Source organism: Orycteropus afer, unplaced genomic scaffold (genome assembly GCF_000298275.1).
Source record: "Orycteropus afer afer isolate SDZICR_OR568_19922 unplaced genomic scaffold, OryAfe1.0 scaffold00013, whole genome shotgun sequence".
In the NCBI taxonomy this organism is placed as follows: Eukaryota; Metazoa; Chordata; class Mammalia; order Tubulidentata; family Orycteropodidae; genus Orycteropus; species Orycteropus afer.
Window position 1 is genome coordinate 23,689,260 of NW_006921600.1, and position 20,039 is coordinate 23,709,298.

The 20,039-nt window shown below is 46.4% G+C and overlaps 1 protein-coding gene across 1 annotated transcript in view; it reads right to left on the minus strand.

The window, feature by feature from the left end:
• NFASC (neurofascin) overlaps positions 1 to 15,841 on the minus strand; it is an 80,462-nt gene extending 64,621 nt beyond the window's left edge. Inside the window, exons 1-6 of the mRNA XM_007953519.1 lie at positions 15,751 to 15,841; positions 9,752 to 9,769; positions 8,793 to 8,898; positions 6,856 to 7,052; positions 6,260 to 6,382; positions 2,135 to 2,305 (exon numbers count right to left, since the gene is read on the minus strand). Of these exons, the coding sequence (XP_007951710.1) occupies positions 2,135 to 2,305; positions 6,260 to 6,382; positions 6,856 to 7,052; positions 8,793 to 8,898; positions 9,752 to 9,769; positions 15,751 to 15,841 (706 nt within the window). The remainder of the gene's footprint in view (positions 1 to 2,134; positions 2,306 to 6,259; positions 6,383 to 6,855; positions 7,053 to 8,792; positions 8,899 to 9,751; positions 9,770 to 15,750) is intronic.
• Between the last annotated feature and the right edge of the window lie 4,198 nt (positions 15,842 to 20,039).

Below are 20,039 nucleotides of genomic sequence, written 5' to 3' on the forward strand. Positions count from 1 at the left end.
GAGTTTTCCATGGAATAGGGGTCCCAGTGATGAAGAAGAAACAAAAAGTCCTTAGATCCTTGGTAAAGAAAGGGACGTTTATGGAAAGTCCAACTTCTAAGTGTTTAGATGTCTAACTGCTTAATCCCACTGAGGAAGACTCTTCCCATCTCTCCCACCTCTCCCATATCCCTGCCTCCACTCTGTCCTGTGTGACTGTGTGACAGTGACCCCACCTCCCTGCTTCCACTCTGCCCTCTGTGACAGTGACCCCATCTCCCTGCCTCCACTCTGCCATGGGTGACAGTGTTGGTCTTGAGTGAATGCACAGAACCATGAAGGGTCCACCTGACTCACTTCTGGAAGCAGCAGACTGACTTCAAGCATCCCCCCAGGAAGGAGAAAGAAGTCCTGGTGATGACAGTAGTGCCTGCTCAGGATCAGCTCAATGATCATCTTGTTCTTGATCTTTCTGCTCTTCCCACTGCCCCAGTGCTGCCAGCCATGTCCTGGCCACTGAGGCCACTCTGCTGTCCTGGGCAGACCACACTGTCCTCCCAACCCTGCCAGCTGGCAGGTGACTCCCCCTGACATGCCCTGAATCACTACTTTAGACAGCCTAACGTTTTTCTCCAGGGTTCTCCCTGGTTCCAGATGAGGAATACAAATAACAGGGAGAGGGGTGCAAGTAGATTGAAACTGGGTAACCCTGCCAAGAGCATGCGGGGCTTGCTCCAGGGCTCTGGCCATCCAGGTGGCTCTGGGCAGCTCAAGACCACTCAGAACAGTGTGTGGGGAGGCTGTAGAGGACAGCAGGGAGGGAGCCATGAGGAAAATGGGCACAAAGAAAGAGAAAGGAATAGAAGAGCAAAAGAAAAGAAGGGAAAAGAAGAAAGTAGGAAGGAGGGAGGAAAAGATAGAGAGGAAGGATTTAAAGTAGAAAGGAAGACAATGAAGAGAGAATGGAAAAGAAGGGGAAGAAAAGACAGGAGAAGGGAAACGAGATGAAAACTGATTCCTATGGGTCCATTCCTTTGTCACAGTGGAAAACACAGTGTGAGGGTGTTGATTCTCAGCACTAGCTGTTTCCAAGGTCAGCAGGGATTGACAAAGAAAGAAGAGAACATTAAGGCATCAGGACTCCCACCTGTCCTGAAAGAGGAGGGAGTATTCTTAAGCTTCTCCCTTACCCATCTACCTAGGAAGTGTAGTCAAGCAGCTTTGCCTGGGCCCAAGAAACTAGGAGTAAGCCTTTTTGCTCTGACTTGTGAAAGTTGTCACCACCCATGTGGTACCTTTTGCCCCTCCCTCAACTGTCTACAGTATTGGAAACAGTACCCACAGAATGAGTCAGACAGATTAAAGTCTCTCCGAGGGCTCTTCCATGGGAGCCATGTCACAAATCCATGGTGTAAGTCAACACAGACAATTTGCAATATTCCCAGCAGCAAGAACTGGGTCTCTGGACAGACTATCTTCTCCTCCCTCTGTGGAGGGCCACCAGTCACACAATGGGTTAGGAAATGTTGATTCACTTTTCTACCAGCCCAACAGAATCAGTGTACTAAGAACTCAAACAAAATTTCGCATCTTACAAAAACAGTGGTTCCATATGGTTCAGCATATGCCTATTATAGAACCAAATCAAATTAATTCTGATGTACCCAGTAATTTGGATATTTCATGCTATGGCTTTCTTCTAGAAAGAAAGACAATCAAGCAATGACTAGGAAGGAAAGAAATGGTCAAGTCGAGTACATGAGTGGGATGCCAGATGACCACTGAAAGCAGTGGTTCTCAAACTCAGCATGGATCTGCATCACCTAAAGAGCTGGAAAGGAACACAGAGGCCTGGGACTGTCAATGTAGGATAGGGCTGGGTCTTGCTGCGTTTGCCAAGTTCCCCAGGTTGATTCTAATTCTCACTGGAGTTTGAGAACCACTGACTCAAGTAAGGCCAAGTAACTCAAGGCTTCAGAATCAGGAGGTGTTGTCTAAATGAAGCTGGAATGACTTAGCACAATGAGCTGGGAGGATTTCCAGATCAACCTCAGAGAAAAGTCTTGCCCCAGGACCAGGTACCCAGGGCTGCTTGGTTCCGTAGGCTATGACCCCAGCCCCGGGACCTCAGCCCCGGGCAGAGGCCTGCACTTACTGGTGAGGACCTTGAGGGTGAAGGGGTTTTTCTGCTGGATGGTGTGGGTAAAGTGGAAGCGGGCATTGCAGCTGTAGTCCGTCTGCATGTCCTGCAGCATCACATTAGAAAAGTATAGGTCTCCGTTGTGACCCTGGGAGACACGCTTGTCCTGGGTGATGGGCTCCATGGCTGTAAGGAAGCAGAGGTACAATGGGAGGTCAGTAGTGCTGGTAACCATCAGGAGAGCTCAGATGATTGAGCCCTTACAGAGGGTCAGGTGGGCGCCAGGAGCTTGACAGTATTTTGTCCAAACCTATCAACTCTGATACATACTAGTTGTTGTTGAGTCGATTCTGACTCATGGCAACTCCATTTGTGTCAGAAGAGAACTGTACACCATTGGGTTTTCTTTTTAAAATTTTTAGTGAAAATACCATGACAAAACATACATCAATTCAACAATTTCTCCGTGTACAACTCAGAGATAGTGGTTACATTCTTCAAGTTGTGATACCTTTCTCGATTTCTTTTCTGAATTTTTCCACCATTGTCAACACACTCATTGCCCTCTAAGCTTCTCTGTAGGGTTTTCAATGGCTGTTTTTTCTGAAGTAGATCACCAGGCTTTTCTTCCAAGGTGCCTCTGGGTGAACTTAAACTGCCAACCTTTCAGTTAGTATCTGAGCTCATTACCATTGGCACCACACAAGTTTATTTTCATTTTACAGATCAAGAAGCAAGGGATTTAATGTGTCCTGGGGTGCAAAGGTAGTGAAGGAGAGTGGGATATAGATTCAGACCTACCCAGCATGCCTAGGCTCTATTACCACACTTTTCTATCTCCTGTTCATGCCACAGAAGATGTGACTCAGTCCCTCAGATGCTCCCCAAGTCACGAGTTCAAATTCTTACATGGAAACCATTAGTCCAGGGGACTGGTAGACCATGCAATCCTCAGCCTATATGACTATGAGACCAGAAGAACTAGATGGTGCCCTGCTACCACTGTCAACCACTTGCAGGGAGATCTGTGTAGAAGATCCTGGATAGAGTAGGAGAACAATGTGGAACAAAACTCAAAATTATATATACATATAAAAGACCAGGTTTGCTGGTCTGATAGAGACTGGTGAAACCCCTGAGACTATGGCCCCTAGCTGCCCTTCAGATCTGGAATTGAATTCACTCCTGTGGCTTCTAGACAAATAAAAGACTGGCATATGGGCTTAACATTTACATCAGGCAGATACACTCCTTGAAGAGCTCAATCATGGGAGAACAGAAGGGCAGTATATGTGCAGGGAGACCACTGGGAGGGAGGGCAGGAGTGCATGAGAGGGAAGGACACAGGGAAGAGGTAACTACTGGGAGGAAGTGGGAAGAAAGCTGTTACACTGTGGGAAATTGCAGTTAATGTCATGAGACAAAATGTATATGAACTGCTGTATGGAAAATGAATTTGCTCTGTAAACTTTCACCCAAATTACAATAAATTCTTTTAAAAAAAGAGTTCAAATTCTCATGCTAGCAGAGTGTGAACTCTCTGAGGGAAGGGACCACGACTCTTTCATCTTTATGGCCCAGCACCCAGCTTAAGATCTGACATAGAGTAAGCACTCAACAGTTGACTGAATTAAATACAACTGAAGTTGGCCTTACTGCATTTCATCAAAATATGACATCATCAATCATAAAATGAGGTTTGTTTTTTTTTTTAAACCCCAAGAAAGGAAAAAAGAAACTAAAAAACCCTGCAAATTATAAGATACATACTAATCAATGATGCACACCATCAATTTTAAGATGCATTCCAATTTCAGAGATATTAAAATGTGAAAAAATACAAATCTTAGAATTAATGACATCTTAGAAGTGGTTCAGAATGCTGACGATATTCTATTTTGCCAAGTACTACCTCTGATAAAAACTCAGAAGGCCAGGTTTCCATGCTGTTAAGTTTGTAAAAATAGACTTATGAAGGCTGACTACTCATAGCTAACTCCTTCCATTGCTCACTTGTGTTTTTTTTTTTTTTAAAGTCACAATTGTTTAAAGCACAAGGTTAATGGTGCCAGTGATTCAATGATAGACCAATGAGTTCTGCAAATCATGTATCAAAGATTTACTATGGCCCTACTACATGCTGGGCACTGTACTAGGGACAGAGAAATGAACAACAAAGACAATTCCTGCCTTCAAAGAGCCTACAGCCTCATAGAAGAGACAGCAAATAAATACATAACAGCAAAGCAGTGTGGCAGGTGGAATGCAGGAGGTAAGAAGATTAACTACTAAAGAGAAGCACCACTCCATTCTCAGGAGTCTTCAGCTGAGACTTGAAGGCTGCATGGTTTTTACCAGGCAGAAAAGATCAAGGTGCTAAGAGGTTTCAAAGTAGCAGGAGTAGGGTGTGCTAAGGGATGAGAGCATAGAGTCTATTCAGGGGTACAGGGGAAAAGGGTTGGAGAGACAGAGTGGACTAGGCCACAGAGGGGATTGTGTACAAGGTAAGGATTCTGGACTTCTCCAAGGCAGTGGGGGAGCCAAGGAAGGGTTTTAGGCATATGAATGAAATGATAAGATATGCACTTTTAGAAAGACCAGGAAGGCAAAAGTTATGGGTAATTGTAACTTAGGGTAAAGTTGATGGTGGCCTGCCTGGGCTTGTGGGGGATGCTAGGAAAGATGGAAAGGGGAAGAAGGTGATGAAATCAACTTAGGAGGTAGCATGGACACAACTTGGTGATCAATGTGATAAGGTGAGGAGAGAGGAGAGTCACCCTCCAGCCTATGAGCAGGCAACCTTCCTTACATATACACACCACCATGATGAGGGAAGAGCACCTATGGCTGTGCACAAAGCCATCCTCACCCTGGAAAACCACTCACAGAGTTGCCTCATTGGCAAGGCAGCCTCTTTTGAAGCAGAATGGTAAGAATTCAGGGATGGACAGAATGATAGACAATAGGCAGATATGTAGGCAGACAGACAGATGGACAAATAGAGAAGGGAGGAATGGTAGAAAGGGAAAAAGAAGGCAGGAAAGCAGGGAGGGAAGGTAGCCAGGAAGATCCACCAAACCGAAAAACCAAACCCAGTGCCATCAAGTCGATTCTGACTCACAGTGACCCCCATGGGTTTCTAAGGTCATAAATCTTCATGGAATTAGATTGCCTCATCTTCCTCCCATGGAACAAGTGGTGGGTTTGAACCAATGACCTTCTGATTGACAGCCAAATGTCTTACCCACTATGTCACCAGAGCTCCTTAGATAGAAATCTTTCCTTTATTTTCATAATGCTTCATTTTGTAACAACATGGGAAGGAAACGAGGTCCAAGAGGTTAAATGAGCTTCTTAGTCCAACAGAGTCAGGACAAGCTCCTAGAATGATGGTACTGTGTGCCTTTGCACCTCCATCACTCCTTTATTAAAGGTTTCATTCTCCCATTCACCCTTCTGTCCATCAGGGAAAACAGATCCGAGGAAATCTAGACTGACTAAGGACTGAAAGAGGAGGCTGGCCTATTGAAAACCACAGCTTCTCTTTTTCCTCCTCATGCCTTTTTCTTTTCTTCATCTTCATCAACACAAATATTACTGAACACAAATGTTACTGGCCCTGTTCTAAATACTTCAGATGTATTAACTCTTTTCTCCTTACAATAATCCTCTTAAACCGAAAAACCAAACAAGTTGCCATTGTAGGAAGAATAGAGCTGTACTCTATAGTGCTTTTAAAGGTTGATATTTTTCAGAAGTAGATCACGAGGCCTCTGGGTGGCCTCAAACATTCAACCTGTTGGTTAGCAGCCAAGCATGCTAACCATATGCACCACCCAGGGACTCAATCTTCTTAGTAAGTACATCTATCAGTCTCTCTCTCTTTTTCTTCCAGAAGTGGAAACTGAGGCCTAGAGATGTTAAGCAACTTGCTCAAGATCACACAGCTAATAGTGGCTGGGCTAGGAAAGGAGCCTGAGCAGCCTCTCTGCAGAGCCTGGTCCAGGAGATCACCTTGTATCTGCATCTCACAAGACAAGGTCTTTTAGCCTTGGGTAGCCCCTCCCCAATTAACACACCCACCCCTATCCCAAGATTAAAATAGAAATAAAACACATCAACCAGGTCCCTCAGACTTACAGCTGCTCATCCAGAAGATGACTGGGGATGGAAGTCCGGGTGGGGGATTGCACTGGAGCGTCAAGGGGGCGCCTTCTTGAACCACAACAGGGTCTAGGTTTTCCTTGGGCCACAGGGGAGATTCTGAGGAGAAATAATCAGAGGAGAGTAAAATGAGGGGGATGGCTGGGATTAGGGACAAGGAGCAGGGTTAAAGGCAGACATGCAAGGGAGGAAAGGAAAGGGAGGATGAGGGAGAGCAAGAGAGAGGGACAGATCATGGGCCTGAGCAAGAGGTGGCCCTTGAGAGGAGGGAGAGGGAGGTGTTGATGTCTCAATGGATGCACATCATCACAGACTCCTCTCTTTCCCCTTCCTCCTACACTCAGAGTGGCTGGTGAAGTTGTTAAAGATTCTAGTTTGGAAACTTCCTTTCCAGGGAATCTTTCTGAGTTGAGGGAGTTACACACTTGCTCAGAGGCAGAGGGACAAGCAGGACAGGCAGGGCACCAAGTACCTACAGGCCAAGGCAGGTGTAGCCCTTCTGGAATAATCCTCCATGCTCCCTACATCCACCCAGGAGGACGGTATTTCAGCCCTGCCTCCATACTACTCACTAGATACTTGTAGGCGGATCCTATTGGACAGGGCTGTGCCAAATTTGTTGCGGGCAAAACACTGGTATTCCCCCTCATATTCCTCTGGTCTCCCGCCGCTACGGAAGTCAATCACCAAGGTCCCAGACCGCCTCCTCATTGACACCCGGGGGTCCTTAGCAATGTTGAAGAACCTGCTGTTGCGTGTCCAGTGGAAGCTGTGAACAAACAGGGTTGGGGGATAATAAGAGAAACAAGGTGGGTCCATGTTCCAGACAAGAATCTGAAGTCCCTAGTCCCAGACTCAGTGTCTTGTGACGAGCTTCCCATTCCCAAGCCTATGGCTACACCACCACAGCAATGGGTTCCAGCCCTCATGGACCATCAGGACCATTGAGGGAGCTCAGTAAAATACAGATTCCCAGGTCTCACCCAGGCAAACCTCCAGAGGCAGGTCCCTGACATTTGTATTTCTACCAGGCAAGGCTGGGAATTGTGGCTCTAAATGGTATATACTTAAGCAGCCACTGGTGCTTTGTTCCCTGGAGGAGCAGACAGTGATTTTGATCTGTTAAAATCCAGAATCAGCTGCTCCTCCTACCCTGGGACACTGCTAACCTCCTATTAAGAGTGTAAACTCAAACTGCTATTTCACCAAACCCAAGCCCGTTAGGGAGCTAGCTCTGCTCCTCTGACCGTCTTAATTTTATAATCCATTCTAAAGCCAAACTGAAACGGTTTAGATAATCTGTGCCCAATGGAGGGGGAGCCTTGAAAGCAGCAGCGAACTTAATAAAGCTGAGCCCTGGGGCAGAGAGCACTGGGACATCCCTTTCCAGAAGGAAAGGGTGGGTGAAGGGGCTGTGTGTATCTGCCATAACCACAGCCTCATGTAGTCGATTGCTCACGAAAGGACTGTAAAAGCAGCAGGAGAAACAAAGGAGCAACAACGGCTCAGTGTCTGAGTCACTGTCCCTGCAAAGGAGCCATAGGGAAAAGCAACCCTGATGCCTGACTGACTCTTTGGGGTAACCTGCTTCTCCCACCTTGGGTAAGATGGTTCCTGTTTCTTGCTGGCCTCACAGCTCCGGGATAGACTGTCTCATGCAAACCCAGGGGCCAGAAGAAAGCCCCAGTTGGCTTCATTTCTCCTGCTGACAAACATACCCTCAGAGGTGGGGAGCTGTTGGGTTTGGTATGATTCTGGGATGAGGCTCCTCAAAGGCCCAGCCTGTGGTACTACTTTGAGAATAGGGAACAGATAGCTTAACATCTGTCCTGTCTCTTATGCTTATATTTAGACTTGAGGGTCAGAAGTCCTGGCTTTAAATCCTAGCTCTGCCTATTCCAGCTATGTGATCCTGGGAGGGGTACTTAAAGTCTCTGCCTCCATTTCATCTCCTCCTCAGGACATCAGCACTTTCCCCACAGGACACTTACGCAGTCGAATGGGACAATACAAGTAACAACAATCTGACACAGAGCCTGGCACTGAGCCAGCATTCAGCTCATGCCTGCTGAAACCTCATTTGCTCCTGATGAGTATGGAACAAGGAGAGCAAGCTAAGAATGAAAAGGCTCAAGTTAGCTAGAAGAGGAACGTCCTATAGGCTAAACATTGAAGTGGATGAAGGAAACATAAATCAGTGGAGAAAGAATGTTATACTGAAAGCCAGAAAACTGAAAAGCTAGTCCTGGCTTTTCCAAGTGAACCTAGATAAGCCACTTACATTTTGTAGCTTCCCCCCAGCCCCAGTCAGCTAAATTTCTTTGCTATGTAAATCATACCTTCCAATGAGTAGGTCCCAATGGATATTTTTTTGAATGGACAGATATAATCTCTCAGCTGCCTGGTTTGCCTTAGATATCATCAGGCCCAGAGCAAGGGTGTTGTCAACACTTTCTCATAGGACCCCCCTCCCCCCACCCAGCTCAGATTTCCCTGACAGTGTACTTACCTGGGGGCAGGGTTCCCCTTTGCTTCACACTCAATCAAGATGTTATCCCGGGGGTCCACGATGTGGTCCTTCACTGATTGCTTGGTGATGGTTGGGGGCTGGGACACTGCAATAGTGCACATGGGAGGCAGTCAGGGCTGTGGGGACCTGCCCAGGTTCCTGGTTTGGGGAACGGCAGACATCAAGGGCTTCAGGAGCCCCACATAAAGGAGGTAGGCAGGAGGTGGACAGTGCTCAGGGCCCCATTAGAGACCAGCTCCTTAATGGGACCACAGGAAAGGGGTGAGGTATCCAAGGTCAAGCAGAGAAGAATTCCTTTAAGAAGATTCCATAGGACCGCTAATGAAATATTTTAAGGCTAGGCATTTGTTTTACCCATTCTTGTATACCAATGCCTAGGGCACAATAGTCTTTGATAAATGTTTGTTAAATTGAATATAGGAAAAAAAAAAAAAAAAAACAGCTGTATTTCCAGAACTTAGGGACCATGATGGCTCCGAGGCCTAGAGGCTCAACAGATTACATACTGTGATGAGAAGATCTAACAGAGGCTACAGCCCCCAGAGAAGTTCTCAGGGACTTGCCTGCATGTCAAAGAACCAGATCCTCTCACTCTAGGTCCTCAAATGGGCTACACAGTGATCCCTCAGTCACCAATTGATGGGAGAGCAGAGGCAAATATGGCACACTTCAGCTTCAATCCAAAAACTCTCTTCTTACCCACCTGCTGCTCCACCTTCTCCACCAATAGGAAGCTCTGTGTAAGCCTCTTTCTTTCCCATGTGATAAGGGAGTTGACTACAGGGCTTGGGTATCATGAAGCCCCAGAAGAAACTACAGCAGGCAGGGTGGAGATACCTAGTCCCCAGGTATCTCCTCACTTGGCCATCTTCCCACCTCTCCCTCCTGCCCTCCCACTTCCCAAGGACACAAGCCAGAATGGTGAGTAGGAGACTTACGCTCATTCTGAATGCTTGCTGTTAGTTCCGATGGGTTAGCATTGTGAGGGGAGAAAAGAAGAACATTGGTTATCGCACACGACTTATCAACCAGGTGTCCTCATGCCCCAGCATGCAGGGAGAGGGGTGAGATGGGCCGGTAGAGGGTGCTGTGTGCGGGCTTTCTCCTCCCCGCTGCAGAGCTCGGTGGAAGAGCAGAGTAGAGTTGGGAGGTGGAACAGATGCAGTGAGGGCTTCACAGTGAAGGTGCTGTCGCCCCAGGAAGACTGAAACCATGCAGCTAAGTAGAAGGACTAGATTCTGACTAAATGAAGATGTCACCAGGAAGTCCAAGTGTTAAAAGGTGACACTGATGCTTCAAAGAGGCTGGGATCTGAAGATGCTGCCTGTGATCTATGGATGCCATTCAGGAAAGTGGGCTCATTGGCTAGTGGTAGGAACATGAAGTTTCCAAGGTTTTGGAAGCCCCAAGGGCCCAAGGTCTAAAGGCCTCACTTCTCTCCCACTGTTGTTGTTGTTGTTATGTGCCGTCGAGTCGGACTCAACCCATAGTGACCCCTCCTTGGGTTTCTGAGGCGATATCACTATGGAAGTAGATTAACCAATCTTTCCTTTCAAGGAATGGCTGGTGGGTTTGAACCGCCAGCCTTCTGGTTAACAGTCAAGTGCCTTAGGCACTATGCTACCAGAGCTCCTTTCTTTCCCACTACACCTTCTCTTTCATAGGAAAGCAACTTCTTTCTTCACCGAGTCCTCTTTCCCATCCCTTGGAAAATTCCAGGGACAGATAGATTATTGTGGCTCTGTTTGTGGCAGATGTACATCACCCTATAGAAATCCCACTCCTAAACAAGAGACTCTGGAGATGAAGCAGAGCCTACAGCTCCTTCTTGTGCTTATTAAAAAGGCCTGAAGAGGCAGGTGGCCCAAATCTGCCCTGGCCCCGACTTGAAACTTACATGCATCCCTGTGCAGGTGTGTACATGGCTTAGGTCAGTGGCTCTCAAACTTTAACACACATGTGAACTACTCAGGAGTCTGGTTTAAACTGCAGCTTCTGATGCAGTAGGTCTGAAGGTGGGGTTTGAGATTCTGCATTGTGCCACAGCCCATGCTTTGAATAGTAAAGTTCTAATGGTATGTTCGTGGGTGGTGCACAAGTTAACAAGCTTGGCTGCTAACCTAAAGGCTGGAGGTTGGAGTCCACCCAGAAGTACCCTGGCAGATAGTCCTAGTGATCTCCTTCCCACAAAATCAGCCATTGAAAACTCAATGGAGCACAGTTCTCTAACACACATAGTAGTGATGCCACGAGTCAGAAGCACTTGATGGCCCTTGGTTAAGTGCTATTGTGGGCAGAAGTTCTTGGTTACACTGTCTGCAGGGAAAAGAGCATGTGTTGCTGTGACTTAAAAATGCCTTTCCCTTTTGATTATATTTGAAAGTTGCATGACATTCTTTCATTCTGGTGCTGATGTCAGAGATTGTGCTGGGGTTTGTGGGCTGACTTTTTCAGAATGAGCTGTTCCTGGGGGTAGCAGAAGGCTACAGCCATCAGAGTGGAGCCATGGTAACCTTGAAGTCTTCAGACCTGACTACTGTGAGATGTCAAGAGGAGTTTAGGGGAATCCAGGGTAGCCTGGTGAATCAGAGTTAAGACAGAAGCTGAAAGATGCAGACAGAGTTCATAGAGAAGGGGGACAAGGACACCAGAGAAGGGAGGAAATGTGGGAGGGGGGAGGAGTGTCCTTCTATCCTTACTGTCAGTGAATTAAACTCTTATGAGGGAGAAGCATGGAAAGGGTCAAAATAATTTTTTCTAGTGGGGCAGGGTTGTGTGGCCTGCTGGGGCACTAAAGAGAAATTGTCTCTGCTTTACCATTTGCCTAGGGCTGCCTGGGCAGGTAGTAATAAGAAACGAAAAGCAAAAATTCTAACATTTCAGAACATACGCTCTGTGGGTTCCCCACTGCAGCATCTTCACCTGTCTATAGCTATCCTGCCCAGAAAGGGTAATTCTGAGAAGATTGAAAGCCAGTGGGGCTAGGCATGGGAAGAAGAGCTGGGGAGAAGGTCCATTCTCAGGAGAAGTAGGGCTGACACCTGAACCCATCTCTTTTGATCACCAGCCCAGGCCCCTAGTTCTTCATTTCAAGAACAGTTGGCAGCTCTTGGGTCCTCACATACAGTTGAGGACTTTAGCCCTATTTGGTTTGGAAGCCTGACAAAGAATTGACTTTGCCCACATGGGGTTCAAGCCTCTCTGGTTGGTTCCATTGAAAGAGCCTAAAGACATTGTCCAGGGGGTCACTGAAGACCAGAGAAGGGAAGTCTCTTAGTTAAAACCCCACAGGAAGTTTGCTGCAGAACTGGAGTGAGAACCAGCTCTCCCAATTCCTGGCCGACAGCTCTTTTTACAAACCCATCCTTGGCCAGAGAGGCGAATTAGCCAAGCAGTGTTTTCTCCCTGACATTTCAGACAAAGATGAGTAAGAGGGGAGGCCTTGGGAGTGTGAAGACTCTCAGGGCAGTTAGAATACAACCACTGACCACAGCCTCATACTGAACAACTGCCCAGGAGCCTTCTGAGAACCTACTTGCCTAAAGGGGTAATGGCATCTGTAGGTACCACAGTGCTACCAAGGAATTTATTACAAGGACAGAATCAACCCAGAAGATAAGCTGCCAAGGAGGAAAACAGTGGGGACAGACTACCTAGGGACAAGAAGGACCAGGCTCCCATCCAATCCTGTGACCCGCATATCACACCACCTACCCTTCTCTCCGTCTATGGAACTTGCTTTATGACGATGTCAAGTGGAGAATGGATTTGCTCTGGCAGCTTCCAAGGGAGAGAAAAAACTTTCCAAGAGGACTCTGTAGGGGGTGAGGTCAGATGCTGCCCAGCTTGCAGGGTTTCTTTATTCATATGCCTCCTTTCTTCCCTGGCTCTGATCACGACAACCTCTGGCACCCATTTCTCAAAGGACAGCGTGTGAGTGATTGTGTGAGTGTGCCTGTGTGTGTTGTCAAGGCCATCCTGTAGCCCTGTCTGGGGGGAAGGTGGAGAGAAAATATCTTCCCTACCCCACTTCCCTCCTCTGTGGGTTCCTAGGAGAAAAATGCTGAGTCCCCCCTCTTAGTTGGGGAGCAGAATCCTTTTTTGGCAAACTCACTGTGATTGATGAGGTGACCATTTGCTTTTTTTAAAGGTCATGCTGTTCTCCTTGGCACTGGTGAGGGAGGGAAATGGTGGGTGGGAGGGGATGCGTGTGACTCCATTGGCAAACTAGGGGATGTTGGAGATGGGGAATTTCAATGGGGGATTGCCCCAGGGCACCCGTGGAGCCCAGTGCTTTGCCCCAGGGCACCCATGGAGCTCAAACTTTCCAGCCAAAGCTGAACCAGAGGTGAAGCCATGTCTATGCCCTCCAGGCACAGTGAATGCTCTTCAAAGGAACAAATGAGTAAAAGACCACACCTGGCAGGACAGCCTCTGGCCCAAGCCCTCAGCCCCTCCCAGCCAACATACAGGGAGAGCTAAGAATGCCACCTGTTTATCACCAGCCCAGAAGCCACAGGGCTTCTGCCTATGGTGAGACTAAGGATGGCTCATAAGTGATGGCATCTGTCATGCTGGGAGAGGGAGAAACCTGGCAGAACAGAACTTCTTTCCAGGTGACTGGGCCCTCTGTGAAGGGCTCAACTTCCTGTAGTCTTATGCTTAGCTTTTGCAGACTAGCTTTGGATATGCTGTGATGGTCACCGGGCCTGCAGCAACCAGAGAGGTGCAATATGTATGGGACATACTCCTGGCAGCAGGCACAGCAGGCATCTCTTTCCAGCATAGGAATGGTGTTGAAGAAGGACTTGCCTTTTTACTTCAGAGAGGTACTATAGTCATATCCTGGCTCTGCCACTTACCAGCTAGGAAGCTGGAGAATTCAGCTTTGTTTCCTCACCCTTCAGTTCTGTAAGCTAAGGATAATACCTACTTTGTGGACCAGCTATGAGAATCATGAGCTATCTGTACTTAGCTGTCTGCCTGGCATATGGTAGCTATTACCATTATTGTTATTATTCCACTGAATTCCAAGAAGAACAAAGACTAAAAGGAGGTAGAAATGTCAAAGAGGTGTGTAGGGGAGCACATCAAATGTCACATGGGGGAACGGCAACAGACTTGGGTTCTTTTCCTGACTTGTCATCTATCTGCTTACCCTGAGCAGGCAGAGGCTGTTTCCATTAACACAACATGGGAAGAAGGACCCTCCCAGACTTTCCTCCAGGACACTGAGATGGAAGAAATGGTGGTAGGGAGGGACCACTCAGCTCTCTGCCCCAAAGGTGGTACTATGGAGAGACCGATGGCTTGGATTACTTGCTTTAGAAATCCAGATTCTTAACACAGATGCCAAAGTCACCTATTTATAGGTTTACTTTCCTGGAGCCCTTGCAGTCCCTGGCCCCAGGGATCAAAGTGGCAGGTGAGCAAGAAGAAGCCGCAGTAGAGAAATGAGCCTTCACCACTTTCTTGATAACCCAATTTCCTCTGCACACCCTCTTCTCTCCAGGGACATGGCTTTATCATGCTCCTTATTAGACTGTCTGCCTGGGACAGTTAATGAGAAACTTTCCTTGAGCCAGCACTGCAGATGGTCTCCATGGGAACAGTTCTTTTCACAACTCCCCTCCCCACCCTCTTTATATCTGTGTGCATGTTCAACTACATACACATACACACACGGGCACATGCATGCACACAAACACATGCACACATACTTGGTATTATCAGGGGGGCAGCAGGGACCTTGCCCATCTAACTTATGGGTCCAATGTACAGTTACTACTGTTTTTCTCTCATTTGAAAGTGCTCACCCCTCTGGGGCAGCACTTATTGGTGAAATAGGGTGGGAGGAGGGCTGAGATGTCTGGCAACTCTTTTCCAAACTATGCCAACTAACTCCAAGGTCAAAGGCCTGGTTTTGGGAAACTCAGTGGGGTCTTCTTGAAGGCTGTATCACTCTCCCCTCCCCTCCTCAGACATTGTCAGGTGGAGAGAGTCCAAGTCAATGTTGGCATCATACAGAGGATTCCCTCTATTCTTTGAAGCAAGGAAGAGGGTCAGAGGTGGTGTGCCCACATCTAAGCCCACATCATAGCACTGGGATACTAAGACATCCTGGCAGAAGTGTCGGAACTTTGGCCAAGGAAGCCTCACCTAACAGCCGAGCCAAGGAGCATGGCTGCCAATCAATGGGCCATTTAGGAATGTAGCAACATTCAGAGCTGGTGGAAATGTGCCTGTTAGTTCAGCATTGTAAATTTTGATTCTGATGCATTTACCTTTTGATTCTGATGGTCAAATAATGTCCCACCATGGGAAGCAGAATGACATGGATTTTACTTTTCAACTTTGCCACAGGAGAGTTGAAAACAAACAGAAAGAATTAGTGTCTGATTCTCCAGTGGTGGCATAATAATGGGACTCTATTTTACTGTATCACTTAGCCAGCCTTTTGTAAAGATGATTCCCTTCCCGATCCTTCCCAGGCCATCTATCCTCCTGATCATTCCAGTCAAGAAGGCCTGAAGTGTCCAGCTCTGGATCTGTCATATACTGGATAAAAACAGTCTACCACACACAACCCCCAAAAACTCTGTGCTTATGGGACAGTCAAAGCAACAGAGGTCAGTGGGAGGTGAGTGGTGGGGAGAATTCCTGAGGTGCACTCAGAACTTCAGACTCTGTCACCCCTGATCCTGTTCAGATGCCCCATCTGCTGGTCCACACCTCAGCTCAGCCACAGCCCCAAGAAAAGCACTGCAACATACAGCCTTAGATTTCCACACATGAGCTCTGAATCCCAGAATCCACTGCTAGCCCTCTTCCTAGCCTTCTTCAAATTGTCTTAACCCTCCGCTGACTTTTCCTACTCTCCAGCGTCTCTGTCCAAGATTTGGTGGAAAAATAGAAAAGAAGATGGAGCAGGACTCACGATCCATAGGTATCTCGATGGCCCCACCAAGGCTAAGGAGCCAGAGGAGGAAGGCTGCATGGACCCAAGGTGGTGGCTGCTGCCTGGCCATCCTCAGCACTATGCCCGGCTCCCTGCTCCCCAGCCCTTGGGGTCTTGCCGCCTCCAGCCGCTCTAACTGGGCCTCCCGGACAGAGCTCAGCTGTGGAAAGAAACATAAGAAGAAATAAGCTTTTCTTGAACCTGTGCTTTGTTCTAGAAATCTTATAGAGCCTGGGAGGACTCAAGGATCCCCTTAACTGATGTTCTAGGACAGGGTTTCTCAACAGAGGAACTACTGACATTTAGGACTGAACATTCTTTATACAAGGGCTGTCCTGGGCATTGTAGGCTATCTGGCAGCATGCCTGGCCTCTACTCACTAGATGCCAATAGAGCTAGCTGTCTCCTAGTTGTGACAATAAAAAATGTCTTCATCAAGGTGCACAAGAGTTGGCAGACAACAAAGGTAAATATCATTATATATACAATACGTTATCAATCATGCAAACATTAATCCCCAAGTGGCTATAGAGGAAGACAGTTAAGATTAACAGGTATAGGTAGGTGAACAGAAGTATACCCACAATCATATATAAGGTTTGGCAGATGATATTCCTATATATGTATTTATATGCACTGTAAAAATACCTATGTATATAGCAGAGAAAACAGGACAAAGTTACAAAAACTTAGCCATAACCAAATACCTTGAGGGAATGAGTTGCTGGGTTTGGGGGCTCAGGACCATAGTCATGGAGGACATCAAGGTCGATTAGCATAACATAGGCCACAAAGACAACATTCTGCATCCTACTTTGGTGAGTAGTAACTGGGGTCTTAAAAGCTTGTGAACAGCCATCTAGGGTGCAACTATTGGTCTCAGCCCGTCCAGAGCAAAGAAAAGTGAAGAAAATCAAAGACAAATGGAAACAATTAGTCCAAAGGACTAACAGACTCTGTGAACCACAGCTTCTATGATACTGAGACCAAAAGAACTAGATGGTGGCTGGCTACCACTGCCAACAGCTTCCGAAGGGGATCACAATAGAAAGCTTGGACAGAGTGGGAGAAAAAACATGGAACAAAACTCAAAATAATAATAATAAAATAAACAAAACTAGTTTTACTGGTCTGATAGAGACTAGTGGAACCACTGAGACTAAGACCCTTAGACATCCGTCAAGCCTAGAACTAACTCACCCCTGAGCCTCAATTTTCAGACAAACAATAGGCAGGCCTATGCCGACTTGACAGCACATAACAACAACAACAACAACATGGGGTGAACACCACCACCAGGAGGGCATGCCCTCCTTAGAAAAACTAACGATATGAAATCAAAAGGGCAGCATTTGCCCAGAGGAAAAGCTCAGAAGGCAAGAATGGATAGAAAAGAAGGATGAATGGAAATGGGTAAACACAGGGAGGAAGGGGGAAGAATGCTATTACATTACGGGGACTTCATTCAATGCCAGAAAACACAATGTGCATGAATTGTTGAATGGAAAACCAATTTGCTCTGTAAACTTTCACTCAAATCACAATAAAAAGTTAAAACAAAACCAAAGTACCCACTATGGTGCTTATGTTACAGCAGCACTAACAAAATAAGACAGCCATGAAAAAACAAAACAAAACAAAAAAACACCCACTGGCTCACTGGCTCAGCATCCAGAAGATATCATGCACTGAGCTAGCAGGAAATGTACCAATTTCACAGGCTCTCTGAGTCATTTGTGCTGGTGTGCCTGGCCTGAATGTGTCTGTGACAGGAAGTCTAGAGACAAGGTCACACTAATGTTCCCTATTACTGGAGGAAGGGAAACAAAGTGAAGTTGGGAGCTCTGGGATGGGTTAGATAGGTGATAATTTGGTTATCTAAGACATATATTTTCTTTCTTTCTGATGAATGATTTCTGCAAATATTTTGTGGAGCTAAGATGTGGTCCCTGATATTGTCTCTATAGAGATAGTGGCAGTGCTGAGATGGTCCAGGTTTGGTGAAAATGAGCAACAGTTATGACAGCTCAGGGACCACATCCTCAAGCACAGGAGACTATTCCAGGGCTTACAGGGGTAAGGGTGAAAAATGGCTGTCCAAAGAGCCTGGAGTGGATCCTTAAGAGGCAAACTCTCTTCCCTCCTTCTGAGAGAAAACAGCAAGAGTGATCTATAGCTGAGACTCAAATATAGAATTTTAAGATTGCCTAAGGCTCTGGAACATGGAAAATTGGTTCAGTTGGCTGTTCTGCCATGGGACCAAGTCAAAGAGGAAACAAGAAGTGGTTTCCCCAGAATTCCTCCAGCTTTTCTGGACTAATTACTACTATTTACGTTGTTCCACTCCAGCAGCAACTTGTAGGCTACTCACAACTTTACACCCCTTTCTTCCATTCATCCCAGGGACCCTGAGGCAGGGAAGGGAAGGACTGACTGAGGTCTCCAGGGCTTGCTCTTAGGAGGGCAGGGGGTCCTGGGAGACAAGATCATCCTTATGAAGATCTGGAGCTATGATATAAGATATATAAGATATATAAGATATGATCACTGGTCACTGCAATAAGATGAGGTGCCTCTCTTGTGCCAGGATGTGGGGAAAGCGGATAGGTTCTAACTCAGACTCAGCATTTTATTTCCTGGAAGCTTGCCCCAGTACCAGAACTCAACCTCGGACGTATTTCTAGACTGTACCCACTTGTCTCCATTCCCATTGCAACTCCGTGTTTTGACCATCATTTCATGCCAGAGTTACTACAGCAGCTTCCTAAGTGGTCTTGCCACTGCCACTCGTGCCTCTTGTGATTCATTCTCCAATCACAACCAGAGTAATTAATGCGAAAGTACAAATCTGATTATGCCACTTCCTTCATCAAACTCTCTACAGCCCATTGCTGTCTGCAAGTTAAAGCCAAAGTCCTTGACATGGCTCAGGTCCTCTCTGCAAGCTCACCTCTCACCACCCTCCTCTTGCATTCTGTGCTCCAGCCAATATAATCCTCTCTGTACATCATGCTCTGTCTTGTGCTGACTGACCTTTGTACAGGCTAAACCTCTGTCTACAACTCTTTGACTCTGCACTCTCTCTCTCCTAGATTTTCCAAATATGACTAAGATGTCCTTCCTAGGTGCTTCTGTAACCCATTACTCCCCGTTATATACTTTGCACTTTGTATTCATTGCAAAAGCTACTTGTCCATATCTTCTATAAAAACTAAAAAGGCTCTATGAAGGAAAGTGCCCTGTCTTGTTCATTGTTCTATTCCTAGTATCTAACACAGTGCCTAAAACACAGAGGTACTCAAAATCATCCCACAAATAGATGAAAGAATAAATGAATGAGTGAAAGAAGCCACATGGGTTACGAGTATTTTTTGAAACTTGTGTCTTCCCAAGAAACCACCAGGCAGTGTAGGAGAGCAGATGTGTAGTCGTAGGCAGTGTATTATGAAGTCTACCAATTAGTGGAGAAAAAAATTCTCTCCCTACACAGATGTTACATTGTGCCAAGGAACTAACCAACTAGAGGAGAGTCAATAGAGTAGAAAAGTCTCTCAAGAAGGGAACTTTCTGGCTAGAAGGCATCACAGTTCTTGGATTCTTCCTTTTAACTCTCTAAGACTGTCCTTACACTGTCCCAGAAAGAACCTGTCAACCCCTCCCCTTGGTTTATATATCTCCAAAGACTATACTTAGATTATCCAACTGAAACCTTAGTGCTGAGGAAACTAGCAGTATGGAAAGCCTTAACATTCCTTCAGGGAGAGCAGTAGGGATGGCTCCAGTCTTGGCTCCATGGCTGCCATGTTTTGTTCAGGAGCTGCCAAGTGGTAGGAAGTGATGAAAAAGAGAAGGGTATCTTATTTTGGGAGTCTTGATGGAAACAGGAAGTCAGAAGTTATTCACTAAGCAGAAACAGGTTAGCAGAAAAAAAAAAAAATCCTATTTTTTGGGATGTTTTAAACTCATAATTTAAAGTCACGGTAGAAAAAGAATTGATTGGCAATTCTCTCCCCCTTTACTTCCTGGAACTCAATTTTTCCAATAGGGAAAATTAAAGCAAGAAGGAAATTAAGGAGCATTTTGTTTTATCCAAACCCCTTACTTTTCAGATGAGAAAACAAGAGCCTAGAGAGGGGAAGTGACTTGCTCAGCATCACCAAGTTGGTTAGTGGCAAAGCTAGAAAAGAACCTGTGCTTTTTGACTTCCAGGCCAAATCTTTTCTAGCCAGTTTTCCTATCTCTCTATGTACAGCAAAGTTCCAGAGTGA